The sequence below is a fragment of the Triticum dicoccoides genome, chromosome 4B (genome assembly GCF_002162155.2).
Source record: "Triticum dicoccoides isolate Atlit2015 ecotype Zavitan chromosome 4B, WEW_v2.0, whole genome shotgun sequence".
Taxonomy (NCBI): domain Eukaryota; kingdom Viridiplantae; phylum Streptophyta; class Magnoliopsida; order Poales; family Poaceae; genus Triticum; species Triticum dicoccoides.
Window position 1 is genome coordinate 340,765,046 of NC_041387.1, and position 14,077 is coordinate 340,779,122.

Here is a 14,077-nt window from a genome sequence, read left to right on the forward strand (position 1 = left end):
ATACGAACACAATATTTCCAAAGTGTCCTCAATCCAAATCTATTTCTTCAAGTGAAGACTTTGGAAATCTCTTCGAGCGCAATGTCTTTTTTCTTTGGTGTCCAAGATGATATTCTTCAGGGCGCTTTAGTCAAAGTCCTCGCTGAAGAGTTAGGAAACTAGCAGTTTGGTTCTCCTATCATGAGGAATTTGAGAGTCCAAATTTCCAACCATTGCCTTGGTGGCAACAGCTCGTTGGCGGGCCCGTCCCGTCCAACGGTCATATCGGGTCTTGGGTTGCGACTCCGGCTATAAATAGCCACCCCTCTCCATCATCTGTTGGTTGGTTGCTCCGTGTGAAATTTAGACAAGTGTTGTCTCATCAACTCATCCTCCCGATGAATTTGAGTGAATCCTAGTGAGAAAAAACACAATACCTAATAGCCAAAGTGATTAAGCATCACTGAAGAAATTGTTCGGGTAAATCGAGGACTTGTTACACTTGAAGATTGTGATCTTCCAAACGATTAGGCGTCAATTAAGCATCCAAAGGTCATTGTGGATTGCTGAAGAAGTATGTGAAGGTTTGGAGATCTACCACGAGTGATTGAGCGTCATTTGAGTGATCTTAGCTCAAGGAGAATGGGAAGAGTTGGTCTTCTGAGCTAAATCTCAGCCCCTCCAACCAGACGTAGAGTTGTCATAGCAACTTGAATTGGTGCCACAAATCAATTGTCTTTACCGAGCCCTGGTTTCATATTCTTCACTTTTGTTTACTTTGAATAATTGTTCTGAAGAATTTGATCCCTTTCCTCTTTGAAGACTTCCACTGAACTTATTTGTTCAGTTGCATTTACTTATGCTTTGTTCTACTTTCAGTGTCTTTGTGATGAAATGTATACGTAATGTGTTAGGATAGTTTACTTGATTTATTTCGTCGCTTGCATGCTCTCCTTTGTTCTGAAGACTTTGATCGAATGCGTTGTTTAGTTTTTCTTTAGTCTCTTATATTCCTGTTATGTTCAGATTGTTGTTCTTCGAAGAATTAGCTTCTCTCGAATAATTCCAGAAAGATCTCCCACTCCCCATCAGAGCAAGGTGCTCCCTTATTATGTCTGATTTGGTTTAACCACCTAGAGTTTCAGTTATGTCAACTACATGGAATTTCAAGGCTTCCGCCAAGCGCCAACCTTCAATGGCACGGACTACCCTTATTGAAAGAATAAAATGTGTCTGCGTGTAATGTTGTCGATGAAGAACTCTGGAGAGTTATTGAAGGTTATGTGATACTTGATCCTAACAACATAACTTGATCCTAACAACATAACGATGCTCAAGCCAGAGACCTCATATGTGATTGCCCCAAGAAAGGGCAATATGGTCACATTAGCTCTATGAGGACTACGAAGTAGATATGGATCAGCTACAAAAAGTCAATGAAGATGTCTCCACTCAAAGAGATACCAAGATTGATGTTCTTCAAGGCCGCTTCAAGCACTTGAAGAGGCGGGAAAATTTATGTGTTCAGGATACTTATGATCATCTCTTGGATATATCCAATGAACTTCAAGCTCTAGGCGCCACTAACGTCACAGACCATGAAGTGGTGAAGAAACTGCTCAGATTGCTAGATAGCGATATATCCAATGAACTTCAAGCTCTAGGCGCCACTAACGTCACAGACCATGAAGTGGTGAAGAAACTGCTCAGATTGCTAGATAGCACCTTTGATACACTGGCTCTAATGATTCAAGAGTGTCCTGATTACAAGGAACTTGACCCAAAAGATGTTCTCGGGAGACTCAACACACGCGAGCTGCAGCAAGAAGAAAAGAGAGATTTGTATGGACCAAGCTATCACAAGAGTCATGATTTAAAATCCAAAGCTTTAAAGGCTAAAGTTGATTCTTCATCTCAAGAAGATCCCTCGTGTGATTCTGATGATCCCAAATCCACGAAGACGTCACTCATCTTGTGAGGAAATTCAACAAGTTCACAAAGAAAATCAGCTTCCAGAAATTCTCCAGAAATGATCAAAGAAATCCTCTCGTGCAAGTCCTTCAAGTGACTCAAGTTGGAAATATGCCCTAGAGGCAATAATGAAATGTTATTACTTATTTCCATGTTCATAATTAAGTTTATATGTTCGTGATATATTTGCAACTGTTCTTATGGAGACCCTTGCTCATTTTCCAGTACACCCGGCGTCGGTGTAGCACACCATTAAGGATGCGGCAACCCGATCCTTGCTCACTTGCCATCGTATCCAGATCAAGATATGGCGCGCCACCGGGGTGGTGACGGACCGCCCATTGCCCATTTGACACCACACCAGGGTTCCGATGTGGCGCGTTGCTGAGAGGGTTACGCGCAACGAAAATCTTTTGGGTTTCATCTCCATAAGAGTGGTTGAGTTGATATAGCTGTGAGGAGAGGTGTTGATATCCTTTGAGTCCAAGAAACCAAATGGAGGCGACAAAAGGCGAAGGAGGTGGAGGATACCGACTTCAAGCTGTGGTACACGAGGACGCCCGCCAACAAAGATGGAGTAGGCATCTTGATCAAAATGGGCCTCAAGAATGGAGTGGTGGACGTCAAGAGACATGGGGACCGGATTATACTGGTCCAGATGGTAGTTGGGGACTTAGTTCTCAATGTTATCAGCGCGTATGCCCCGCAAGTAGGCCACAATGAGAACACCAAGGAGTTCTAGGAAGGCCTGGATGACATAGTTAGGAGTGTACCGATTGGCGAGAAGCTCTTCATAGGAGGAGACCTCAATGGCCACATGGGTACATCTAACACAAGTTTTGAAGGGGTGCATGGGGGCTTTGGCTATGGCATCAGGAATCAGGAATCAAGGAGGAGAAGATTTCTTAAGCTTTGCTCTAGCCTACGACATGATCGTAGCTAATACCCTCCTTAAAAAGAGAGAATCACATCTAGTGACTTTTAGTAGTGGTCAACACTCTAGCAAGATTGATTTCATCCTCTCGAGAGGAGAAGACAAACGTGCATGCCTAGATTGTAAGGTGATACCTGGAGAGAGTGTTGTCCCTCAGCAAAAGCTTGTGGTGGCTGACTTTCGCTCTGGGATTCGTGTCTAGCGGGATAAACGTGACAATGGCGCTAGAACGAAGTGGTGGAAGCTCAAGGGGAAGGTAGCTCAGGCGTTCAAGGAGAGGGTCATTAAGGAGGGCCCTTGGGAGGAAGGAGGTGATGCAAACAATATGTGGACCAAGATGGCGCCTTGCATTCATAAGGACGCATCAGAGGAGTTTGGAGTGTCCAGGGGAAATAGAAACAAAGTTAAAGATACCTGGTGGTGGAATGATGATGTCCAGAATGCTATTAAGGAGAAGATTGTTTGAGACGCCTATACCTGGATAGGAGTGCAGACAACATAGAAAAGTACAAGATGGCAAAGAAGGCCACAAAACGAGCTGTGAGTGAAGCAAGGGGTCGAGCGTATGAGGACCTCTACGAGCGGTTAGACACGAAGGAAGGCGAAAAGGACATCTATAATGTCGGTGTATTGAACATAGGTATTCATACCCCTGACTACGCACAGACAGTTGTAGCCTCCTTGCCGCCAAGGGCTAGACGAAAGATAGTTCCATCACAAAGCACTCAAGACATGGTAGATAAAACCATGAAGAAGACCTTGAGGTAGGTCATCAAGAAGTACTGAAGATCAAGACTCAGGCTGCCGAGAAGCAACCTTTCCGGCAAGGCAATCTCCACATCACCGGCAAGCTCCGCACCATCAAGCACAAACCTCTTCCACCGCTCTACCACACCTACCTGTCAGGATCTTGCCTACGAGTGGCAAGCGCGTAGGCAGTTAGGTGAAGCTTGTCGGAGCACGTAACGATCCACCGCATGAAGATCAACTTTATTGACACCCGTCCAGAGGGTGTGTCACGGTAATAAAAGGTAGATGGGTTGACGGTACAGGTGGAGTGGCGCTCCCTTGCCAGTATTTGTCCCAGCGTGACACATCACAACGCATTTAATGTGTTTGTCCTACACCATCAGTGTTAGGTATGATAGCATTGTATCCACTATTTCCCCTCTGTAATTATTATTTTGCCACTGTGGTGGCCCCTTTCATCTATAAAAGCAGGGCCATGGCAACCTTTACAAAGATCGAAACAATGCCCATTTGCAGTAGCTTAGCAGCACCTCCCGAGCTCGTTGCCGGCGAGGTCACGCTCAATGTAATCATAGGGCTCATATGCACATAATCCACTAAGCAGGAGTAGGGTCTTAACTTCACGGTTGTTGCTCGAGAGCTTTCACGGTTGTTGTTGCTCTTTGTGTGTTGTGAGCCCTCGCCGAACGTAAGGGGCTCTCTGGTCCAATAGATTGTTGTACGCTGATATATAAGATGGCCAAGATCCGAGAGAGGAAGGTGAGGGACCAAGTCAAATGCATCAAGGACAGAGCAGACCAGCTCCTGGTGAAGGACGGGGATATTAAGATAGATGGTGGGAGTACTTCGTCAAGTTGTTCAATGGGGAGAATGAGAGCTCTACCATTGAACTGGACGACTCCTCTGTTGATACCAGCAGACATGTCGTGCGATGAATCGAGGAGTCTGAGGTCAAGGAGGCCTTAAAAAGGATGAAAGGAGGCAAGGCGATGGGCCCTGGTTTATCCCCATTAAGGTGTGGAGAGGCCTCGGAGACAACTATAGTATGGTTAACTAAGCTTTTCAACCTCATTTTTTGGGCAAAAAGATGCCGGAAGAATGGAGACGGAGTATATTAGTACCAATCTTCAAGAAGGGGGATGTTCAAAGTTGTACTCCCTCCGTCCCAAAAAAAGTGTCTCAACCTTTAGTACAAAGTTGAGACACTTATTTTGGGACGGAGGGAGTACTAATTACCGTGGAATTCAGCTGATGAGCCATACAATGAAGCTATGAGAGAGTCATTGAGCACCGCTTAAGAAGAATGACAAGTGTGACAAAAAATCCGTTTGGTTTCATGCCTGGGAGGTCAACCATGGAAGGCATTATCTTGGTACGACAACTCATGGAGAGATATAGGGAGTAAAAGAAGGACATGCATATGCTGTTCATTGACTTGGAGAAGGCCTACAATAAGATACCGCGGAATGTCATGTGGCGGGCCTTGGAGAAACACAAAGTCCCAGCAAAGTACATTACCCTCATCAAGGACATGCACGATAATGTTGTGATAAGTGTTCGAACAACTGATGGTGACACTGATGACTTCCCGATTAAAATAGGATTGCACCAGGGGTTAGCTTTGAGCCCTTATCTTTTTTGCTTTGGTGATGGATGAGGTCACAAGGAATATACAAGGAGATATCGCATGGTGTATGCTCTTTGCGGATGATGTGGTGCTAGTCGATGATAGTCGGGCGGGGGTCAATAGGAAGTTCGAGCTATGGCTCAAGAGGTATGACTCAAGAGGCCTATAGATGGACAGGGGCGACAACAATTTTTGAATAAATTGCGAAAGCCAGGACTTGAACTCAAGATCTTAGGCCCTAATACCATGTTAAGCTTCATGCACTAGTCAACGCAACCAAAAAGTCTGAACTGGTGGAAAGGGCTACGCAATCCACATATACACTTCAACACCCCCTCTCATGTGATGTCAGAAGTCAACACGTGAATAGGCTCTGAAGTATGGCTCAAAAGGCTTATACGTGGACATAGAGGGGGCAACAACAATTTCTGGATAAATTACGAAGCCCGGACTTGAACTCAAGACCTTAGGCCTTGATACCATGTTTTCATGCACTAGCCAGTGCAACCAAAATTCAAACTGATGGAAAGGGCTAGGCCAATCTACATATACACTTCCAACAACCGACATGCCTATTTACTACAAATAGTCCTCACGGCAACAATACTAGATACAGCTTCAGAAAACCACTTTCCTGTGTACAGCCCCAGCTCTCCTCTTGCTCCTCTACTTCAGTCTATTTCTAACATACGCCAACTTGTACTCGGCCACCATGCCGGTTTGCTTCAACTACAAGATCTTGGACATTTGGCCATCAAACTCATCGCAGCCGAACCCAACAACAATCACCGCAATGGCCGCGTCCCAGTGGATGCGGCGATGCAGTTGTTTGTACAATTGCTGCCACAATGCCACGTCCCCCTCAAAGTACGTCATTGCCGTGTTGACCCAATGATGCCCAGGAACGTTGTACATCTCAAAATAGTTATAGCCGGGATCAACCTAGAGAAGTGGAAACTCGCCTTTGAAGGTGGGGAACTGGTGTTTGGGTGGCTTCAGACGAAATTGTCCACGCAGAACATAATCGGCAGCTGCCAGATCCCTCCCCCCCCCCCTCCCACGTGATCCCGCTCGTCAGACAGGGCGTACTGTCGATGTTGGAGCAAGGGAGGCCCGTTCTTGGCGAGCAATGGTGCCTTGTCAGCCTACGACGGAAATCATGGGCATGGCAAAGTCACCACCGCAGGCGTCACCTCGACCTGCTTGACGATGTCAGGGTCCTTGCCGATCGTCCACCTGCTTCGTGATTTTCGTGAATCCCTGTCGTTGGAGTCAACTTGGCAGAGATGGATTCCACTTCCTTGGTGACCGCTTTCGACAAGGTGACCACAGCTCCATCTTCTCCACAACAAGTCGAGTTTGAGCGGACAGCTTGGAATTGTGTGCCAGCGCAGCTCCCTCCAAATCAGTCGAACGCCGACTTCAGTTTTACAGAAGATTAAGCCATAGAGCAATCTCTCAACCAGCTGGTCGCTGTTACCGGTCGATCGAGGGATTGTGGAGCACCGCAGGATCATGACCTTACTCTGAATACTAAATTGTGATGTCTCGAAGAACAACGAAATTGAGATGAGAGTTCAGGATGAGAGTTCCGGATGAGAGTTCAGAACAATTATAATTCACTTTCCGATGATTTGGAACAGGAGTTAGAGATGCCTTTTAATGGAATCTCATAATACGCTTTGACATGGTCCCCGCTCACTCCAACACACAAACAACACATGCCACCTCAGCTTAATCTGTATGTATCCTAGCTCGATAATTATCCACATCAGAATGGACCAATTCTTCAGTGTGTGGCTTCTGTGTTGCTAAAGTCGTGACAGCTTAGTGGGAGTTATGCACAACGACTTGGGTGCCTGGCAACACCATGACCATGATTGGAGGCAAAAAATATTAAGGGGTGGGTACCACATGAGTGAGAGAAAAAAACAGATATGGCACTTGATGAGTTTTGAGTTAGGCTGCAGGTGAGTGAGAAAGCCACTAGTACCACTGTCGGGAGAAAGAGACCGCCTGTCGGCATTCTAGCAGGCTTGCCAACATCCAAATCTTAGTTGCCTTCTCATCCTGCCGCCTCTGCAAAACTTTGAGATCAGCTCAGGTTAGTTTCCTTCTCTCTCCTCCCTATGATTTGATCTGCTCTTGATCTCTTCTATATATTGCTGCCTCTTGATCTCTTCTATATATTGCTGCCTCTTGCTCTATTGCACCGTATTTTTGCATTTTCTTGTTTTGTGTTTTTCTCGGTAACCCCTCTTCTTAATATGTTGCTCCCTCTAGAGAAATTACTTAATTTGGAATGATATTGTGCTGATATACCTCCTAATCTCCAGCCATGTGCTACATAAATATTTATCTATTTCGTGCCATATGAAGTATGCTTAATTATTATTGTTTGCACCTTCAAACTCTAGATTAGGCACCTAGGCATCCCTGCGTTTTGGGGTTGCTGCAACTCACTAAAACAACGTACCTTAACAGTCCACCAAATTAAACTCTAGGCTGTAGATTTCATTTACTGTCACTTGTTAATTTTGCATAACATGCTCATATGAATACATCAAATACAAAGCCGACAATGCTACTTTTCTGGCCTTATATACTACTCCTATTAAACTGATTGTTGGTAAAACATTGCAAAGTATAATAAATCTTGAATACATGGGTGCCCTATAAAAGGGAGGGAGGAATTTAGATATATTCCACTTCTGATAAATGCCACTACGAAACTTGATATTTAAATAAGCAATTATTGCGTTACAGAAACTTGAAGGATGGCATCATGTTATGCTTCTTCCTTCCACATCCCCCTTCTGTTCCCATTCCTCGCCACTTCCATTGCTTCCCATCCCAGCAACGGAGCTAGGGATAAGATCTCCAAGCTAAGAGTGGAAGTCCAATTCTCCACTCCACATTCATGGCCAAGCTTGGTGTTCCATGGCCTCCTCCACCTCCAGATATGTGCATCTTGTTGCTCACCAGCATCAACCGCAACCCTAACCTCTAGGACACGCTCCCATGGGAAGTCACGGTACTCGCCCTACGTGGAGAGGTCAATGTCACAAGGCATCAGTGAGATGCAGGGAGGGCTCGGGCCATCGCAGCTGGTCACCAGCACAAGGCAAGGTAAGCTGGCGGGAGGTAGTGGAGCGGATAGGGGATGGGTGGAAGGGGGTAGAATGAATAACAGAAGAGTTCTGTTTTCCAGTTCTTGACATAGTGGGATTCTTCAGAATTCAGTGACTGAACAATGGCATGCTAATAAAATTAAGACTGTGTAGTGGCATTTCTCGAACTGTCCACTTAGCAGTAGCATATATATTAATTCCCTGAAAATAGAGAGAGTAGTAAGATATTCTGTTAATTTGAACATTTTTACCCTTAACAAAGCATCTCTTAGGGGAAGACTCGTATTTACGGACTTGGGGTGAGTTGATGCTGCTAGATTATAAAGGCTCCATGCATGGAGTTTTAAACATAGGTATTCATAAACCGCATGGGAGTTCAGAATTCAAGAAATCGCACAAAGGTAATATAGCCAGGAACCAAAATGACAGTTCATAAACAGTAGCATAAGATTAGCTAACAGGAAATATTAGATTCAAATAAAAAAAGAAAACTACAGTAAGACCTACTTGTATAGCAGCTACAGCTTCTATTCCACCTGCAGCACCTAGCAAGTGGCCAGTCATCGACTTTGTTGAGTTTACTCTTAGCTGCAATGCATAAAATGCATATCATTCCTGAGCTTAATTTACACGCCAAAGAAGAGAGAGAAGATTGTTTCTGAATCAGGAGGTATGCCTGAGGATTCTGCCCAAAACAGCGGCGAAGAGCTTCGAATTCCTTCAAATCACCCAACTGTGTAGATGTAGCATGGGCATTTACGTAGTTAATGTCTTGCCTTGTTACTCCTGCATCAGCTAGTGCATTTTCGACACAAAGAATAACCCCCTTCCCTGATATTACATAAACATAATATTAGTACAAAAATTGTTCTAATTTCAGTTGGGAAGTATCACAAAAGTAGATGCACCACAAGGTTAAAGAATATTTTTCACCTTCAGGATGTGGTTCCGTCATATGATATGCATCACACGTAAAGCTTCCACCCAGAAATTCAGCATATATTTCTGCACCTCTTTGCTATAGAATGGAAATTCCATTCAGACATTTGAAAAGAAATCACCATGGAAGAACTACACAAATGGAGAAAAAAAGCATGAACAAAAAATATCTAAGGAATCTCATTAACACAACCTCTGCATGCTCAAGTTCTTCCAAAAGAAGCACACCAGCCCCTTCTCCCATGACAAACCCATCACGATCCTGTTGCAGAAAAAATAGACAACACGAACTGTTAGAACAGTACGGGTTCTGCTAATTTCAAGCATGCGACTAGTGCAGAATCATCACCGCTAGGTAAATATGTGCACCAAGCCAGTAAACATGAAGACAAATGTATCAGTGGTATAAACATGAAGCGTAGACTGTAGATTCATATGATTTGGCTAACTAGGTAGTGGTTATGTTAAACAAATCTTGGAGGACTAACCATGTCCCAAGGCCGAGAAGCTTTTGTTGGATCACTATTTCTCTGTGAAAGAGCTCTACATGCCACAAAACCCCCCAATCCTGCATGTAACAGTAGAAATGATCACCATAATATTCATGCAAAGACAAGATGTTCAAGTAAAAAAAAAACAATAAGCCAATAACAATTGGGATGATGACATCTCAAATAATGAGTTTCCGTACCAATTGGTATAATTGGAGCATCAGAACCACCACACAGCATCAAATCCTGCATGTTTAGGACATGTCAACAAGTAGGGCGTTCCTCACAGGATGTCACGAAAAATCAAGTTACTTACAGTTTCCCCTCTCATGATATGATTGGCTGCACTCAGGATGCAGAAGTTACTGGTGGCACAAGCAGTAGAGATAGAGTAGTTTGGGCCCATCCAGCCCTGCATAGGCATACGACTTAAAATTAATCATCATTAACCACTGAGAAAATTAAAAAAACTGATAATCCAGATCATATAATGCACCAGATCCATCGCAAGTATTGCAGAACCCATGTTTGTAGTTGCAAAAGGTACACAAAATGGGTTCATCTTCCTGTAGGAGACCCTCAATGCTTCAATTGCGTCACTAAAAACCTGCTTAAAATATCATAAGCATTAAGGAAACAGTGTAATAAACACTGCCTTCTTTACAAGTAAATATATACACTGTGAGATCCGGACCTTCATGCCACCCATACCAGATCCAATTAGAACTCCACATCTCGATTTGTCCAACTCGTTCATGATATCTTCAGTGACCCCACCATTTTCCAATGCTTTCTTACCAGCAACTATCAAATATTGCATGAACTTATCCATTCGCTTAGCTAACTTTGGTGCAACCCAACCATCTGTTGAAAAGGATTTGATTTCTCCTGCAATTCTCTGTATGAAAGATAGCATGTCAAGCAGTGTGACTGTAAAGGATATTTCAGCTACATTGCAAAATAAACCCCACACCAAGTTAAGTAGAATAAAATAATACCGTGGGATAGCTGGAACAGTCAAATGCTTCTATCTCACTTATTCCACTGACACCCTGTAGGAGGTTGTTGTAAAACTCATCAGGCTCATGGCCTAACGGAGTCACGACACCCATGCCAGTGACAACTACCCTCCGTTTTTTGGTTTCAGATTTGTTGTTTTCCACACCTCCTCTTTCAGGATGAAAGGAAACAGCAATGGGCACTCCTGCAGTCCATAAGGCATCTCATTTAGGTGATGGATAACTAATTTGATTCGGCATATGCTACAAATAGACTCACACAAAAGAAAAAGTAGCATCACCCGCAAAGAAGTGTTTATCAGTTAGATGTTTCTTTAATCAACCAGAACCGACGAACAATATTGGAAGGTTTATTCGCATGAAATGAAACAAATGGCAATGGAAGTTGCACATTAGCGATAATTCCAATCATATGATTTACCCAAAAACACCAGTTTTTAGTAGTACAATCTTCAACACCGAATTCCCACATTGCCACTTAGTGTCCTCATGTATACATCAATTCTGATAAAAATCCCACGTTTATGATAAATTATACTTTTATTTTAATAACGGCGTCATGGTGAAGTCACTTATTCACTCGAGCATGCATCACACATATAAGAACAAGATAAACACATACAGAATCATGCACAAAGCAGCGAATAATTGTCTCTCGCCTGAAACACCAAATGCACACGAGCCATTTGACAACTGAAACTCTATAAATCCCGGACGTTTACCCCGCACCGAACACCCTGTGATACGACCTACATGGTTACAGGCTTACAGCCGACCGCAATTTTACAGTTGACATTCGGATAAGGACCAAGAAACCATGAAAGGGCGGAGAAGGCAACGGAAATGGCCTCACCAGAGCGTGCCCCGCCTCGGCGGCGCGCAGCAAAGTGGCGGCGCGTGCCGAAAAGCCCGCCGCCGTAGTTGCGCTGCTTCCCTTCATCGTCAGCGACGCAGGTTGCAGACAAGCAGGCGGCGACGATCCAAGTGCACAGCGGTGGCGCCACCGCCGACATTGCGCACGAACTGGATCCTGACGACGCGAAGGTGATGCGAATCACCTGGATTCGCGGGAGGGGAAGGGCAGGGGCATCCACTAGCCACGAAACGGCAGAGGCAAGGACCGGAACGGGGGTCTGTGCCCGCGAGAAATGCGGGCAGTTCGGGCGCAAGCGAGCGAACGCGAGCGGGGTAGGTAGGGATTTGCGGGAGTTGGATAGAAGGAAAGCGGCGGCGGCGGTGGTCTTTAATAAGGACGGAAGGGGCTTAGGCGCATCTGAGAGGTGGCGGACGGGGAGGAAGCCGCCATTGCCAGGTGCTCGACGAAAGGTGCGCTGGGAACGGAGTTGCAGGGAGGCTGAGCCACTCAAGCCAAACACTAGTGTAGGGAAAATTCCTTATTTGACACTATCTTAAAATCTGCTTCCTTATTTGACACTAGAAAAAAAAAATCCCTATTTGACAAGTTCTAAATTTTATTTCATATATGACATTTCCGTCTATTTTGAGCCTAAATGACACATGAAAAGACTCTTTTGCCCCTCATGTGGTATGTGTGCGTGCGGGGCAGTAGCACACACACGCAGCATCAGTGTGGGGGAAGGAGCACACACGCAGCAGCACATACACATACAGCAACACACACGCAGCAACACACACGCGCGCACACATGCAACAACACACAGGCACGCAGCACACACACACACACGCAACAGCACACACGCATGCAGCACATAGGCACGCAACAACACACACACATACGTGCACGTACACATGCAGTAGCAAATACACACACGGCAGCACACACGCAGCAGCACACATGTGTTTGGGCACCCACGCACGCAATAGCACACGCGCGCGCACACACACATACCACATGAGGGGCAAAATGGTTTTTTCAGGTGTCGTTTAGGCTCAAAATGGACGAAAATGTCGTATAGGGAATAAAATTTAGGACTGATGTCAAACAGGGAAGAAAAATTTTCTAGTGTCAAATAAGGAACCAGATTTTAAGACAATGTCAAATAAGGAATTTTCTCGTGTATAAAGGGATCTCCCGGACATGTCAACATGGCAATGGGGTGCGAACCAACAACATGTGATTTATAGCTGGCCAAACGGGGCGTTTTTTGGGGGCCGGCCCAGTAGCACGGCGGCACGGCACGCAACGGGCCCCGCCCGGCACGGGCTAATCGGGCCGTGCCAGGCACGCAACACGCATTGGGTCGTGCCTGGGCCGCCACCCTCAGCCCGCGGGCCAGCCCGGCACGGCACGGCACGACTAATCGCGGGCCGGCAAGGCACGCGGCACGCGGCACGGCCCGATAGGCCCGTCTCGATCGTTGGGGAGCATGGGAATCGGTTGCTTCGGTCGTTGTCGCCTGTCGCTGCCTCGCTGGGACCTGGGAGCCTGGAACGATCATGGGAGCGGTGTATAGGTGGGAGATTGGGAGGAAGGGAATCGGGCCGACAGGGGGGGATGAGGCCATGAGGGGATCAGGGGAACAGCGGCTGCGGGGCCCAGCCGGCCAGCGTCCAGCCAGGCAGCCAGCGCCTCGATCGATGGGGAAGCGGGGGGTCGACCGGTCAAGCAGAGTATAGAGCAGAGCGACCGTTGGGAGGGCTTTAGGGGGAGGTTAGGGTGGGTTTAGAGCAGTTTAGGAGAGGGTTTGGGTAGTTTTTTTTAGGAAAATTCATATATTCGAAAATTTGACCGTTAGAGTGTAAGGGTCAAATTTGTCCGAAAAATGATGAATTTTTGCTATAAATAGGCCTGCCCAGCCCACATATTTTTCACACTCAACACATGGATGACCATGACAATACTAGCTTCCCACTCTCCGATTTCGGTCTTGGGGATATGGAGTATAGCCTCTACCCTAGTAGCTCCGACCCAATACCATGCCCCTGTTGGAAATATGCCCTAGAGGCAATAATAAATTGATTATTATTATATTTCCTTGTTCATGATAATCGTTTATTATCCATGCTAGAATTGTATTGATAGGAAACTCAGATACATGTGTGGATACATAGACAACACCATGTCCCTAGTAAGCCTCTAGTTGACTAGCTCGTTAATCAATAGATGGTTACGGTTTCCTGACCATGGACATTGGATGTCGTTGATAACGGGATCACATCATTAGGAGAATGATGTGATGGACAAGACCCAATCCTAAGCCTAGCACGAGATCATGTAGTTCGTATGCTAAAGCTTTTCTAATGTCAAGTATCAT

The 14,077-nt window shown here is 45.5% G+C and overlaps 1 protein-coding gene across 1 annotated transcript in view; it reads right to left on the reverse strand.

The window, feature by feature from the left end:
- The window catches only part of LOC119296112 (3-oxoacyl-[acyl-carrier-protein] synthase II, chloroplastic-like), a 24,937-nt gene extending 12,726 nt beyond the window's left edge, over window positions 1-12,211 (reverse strand). The window contains exons 1-11 of the mRNA XM_037574504.1: window positions 11,695-12,211; window positions 10,821-11,026; window positions 10,517-10,720; window positions 10,319-10,429; window positions 10,139-10,234; window positions 10,023-10,068; window positions 9,820-9,899; window positions 9,525-9,593; window positions 9,326-9,410; window positions 9,069-9,223; window positions 8,900-8,980 (exon numbers count right to left, since the gene is read on the reverse strand). Coding sequence (XP_037430401.1) covers window positions 8,900-8,980; window positions 9,069-9,223; window positions 9,326-9,410; window positions 9,525-9,593; window positions 9,820-9,899; window positions 10,023-10,068; window positions 10,139-10,234; window positions 10,319-10,429; window positions 10,517-10,720; window positions 10,821-11,026; window positions 11,695-11,854 — 1,293 coding nt within the window. The 5' untranslated portion in view covers window positions 11,855-12,211. The remainder of the gene's footprint in view (window positions 1-8,899; window positions 8,981-9,068; window positions 9,224-9,325; window positions 9,411-9,524; window positions 9,594-9,819; window positions 9,900-10,022; window positions 10,069-10,138; window positions 10,235-10,318; window positions 10,430-10,516; window positions 10,721-10,820; window positions 11,027-11,694) is intronic.
- Window positions 12,212-14,077: the final 1,866 nt, after the last annotated feature.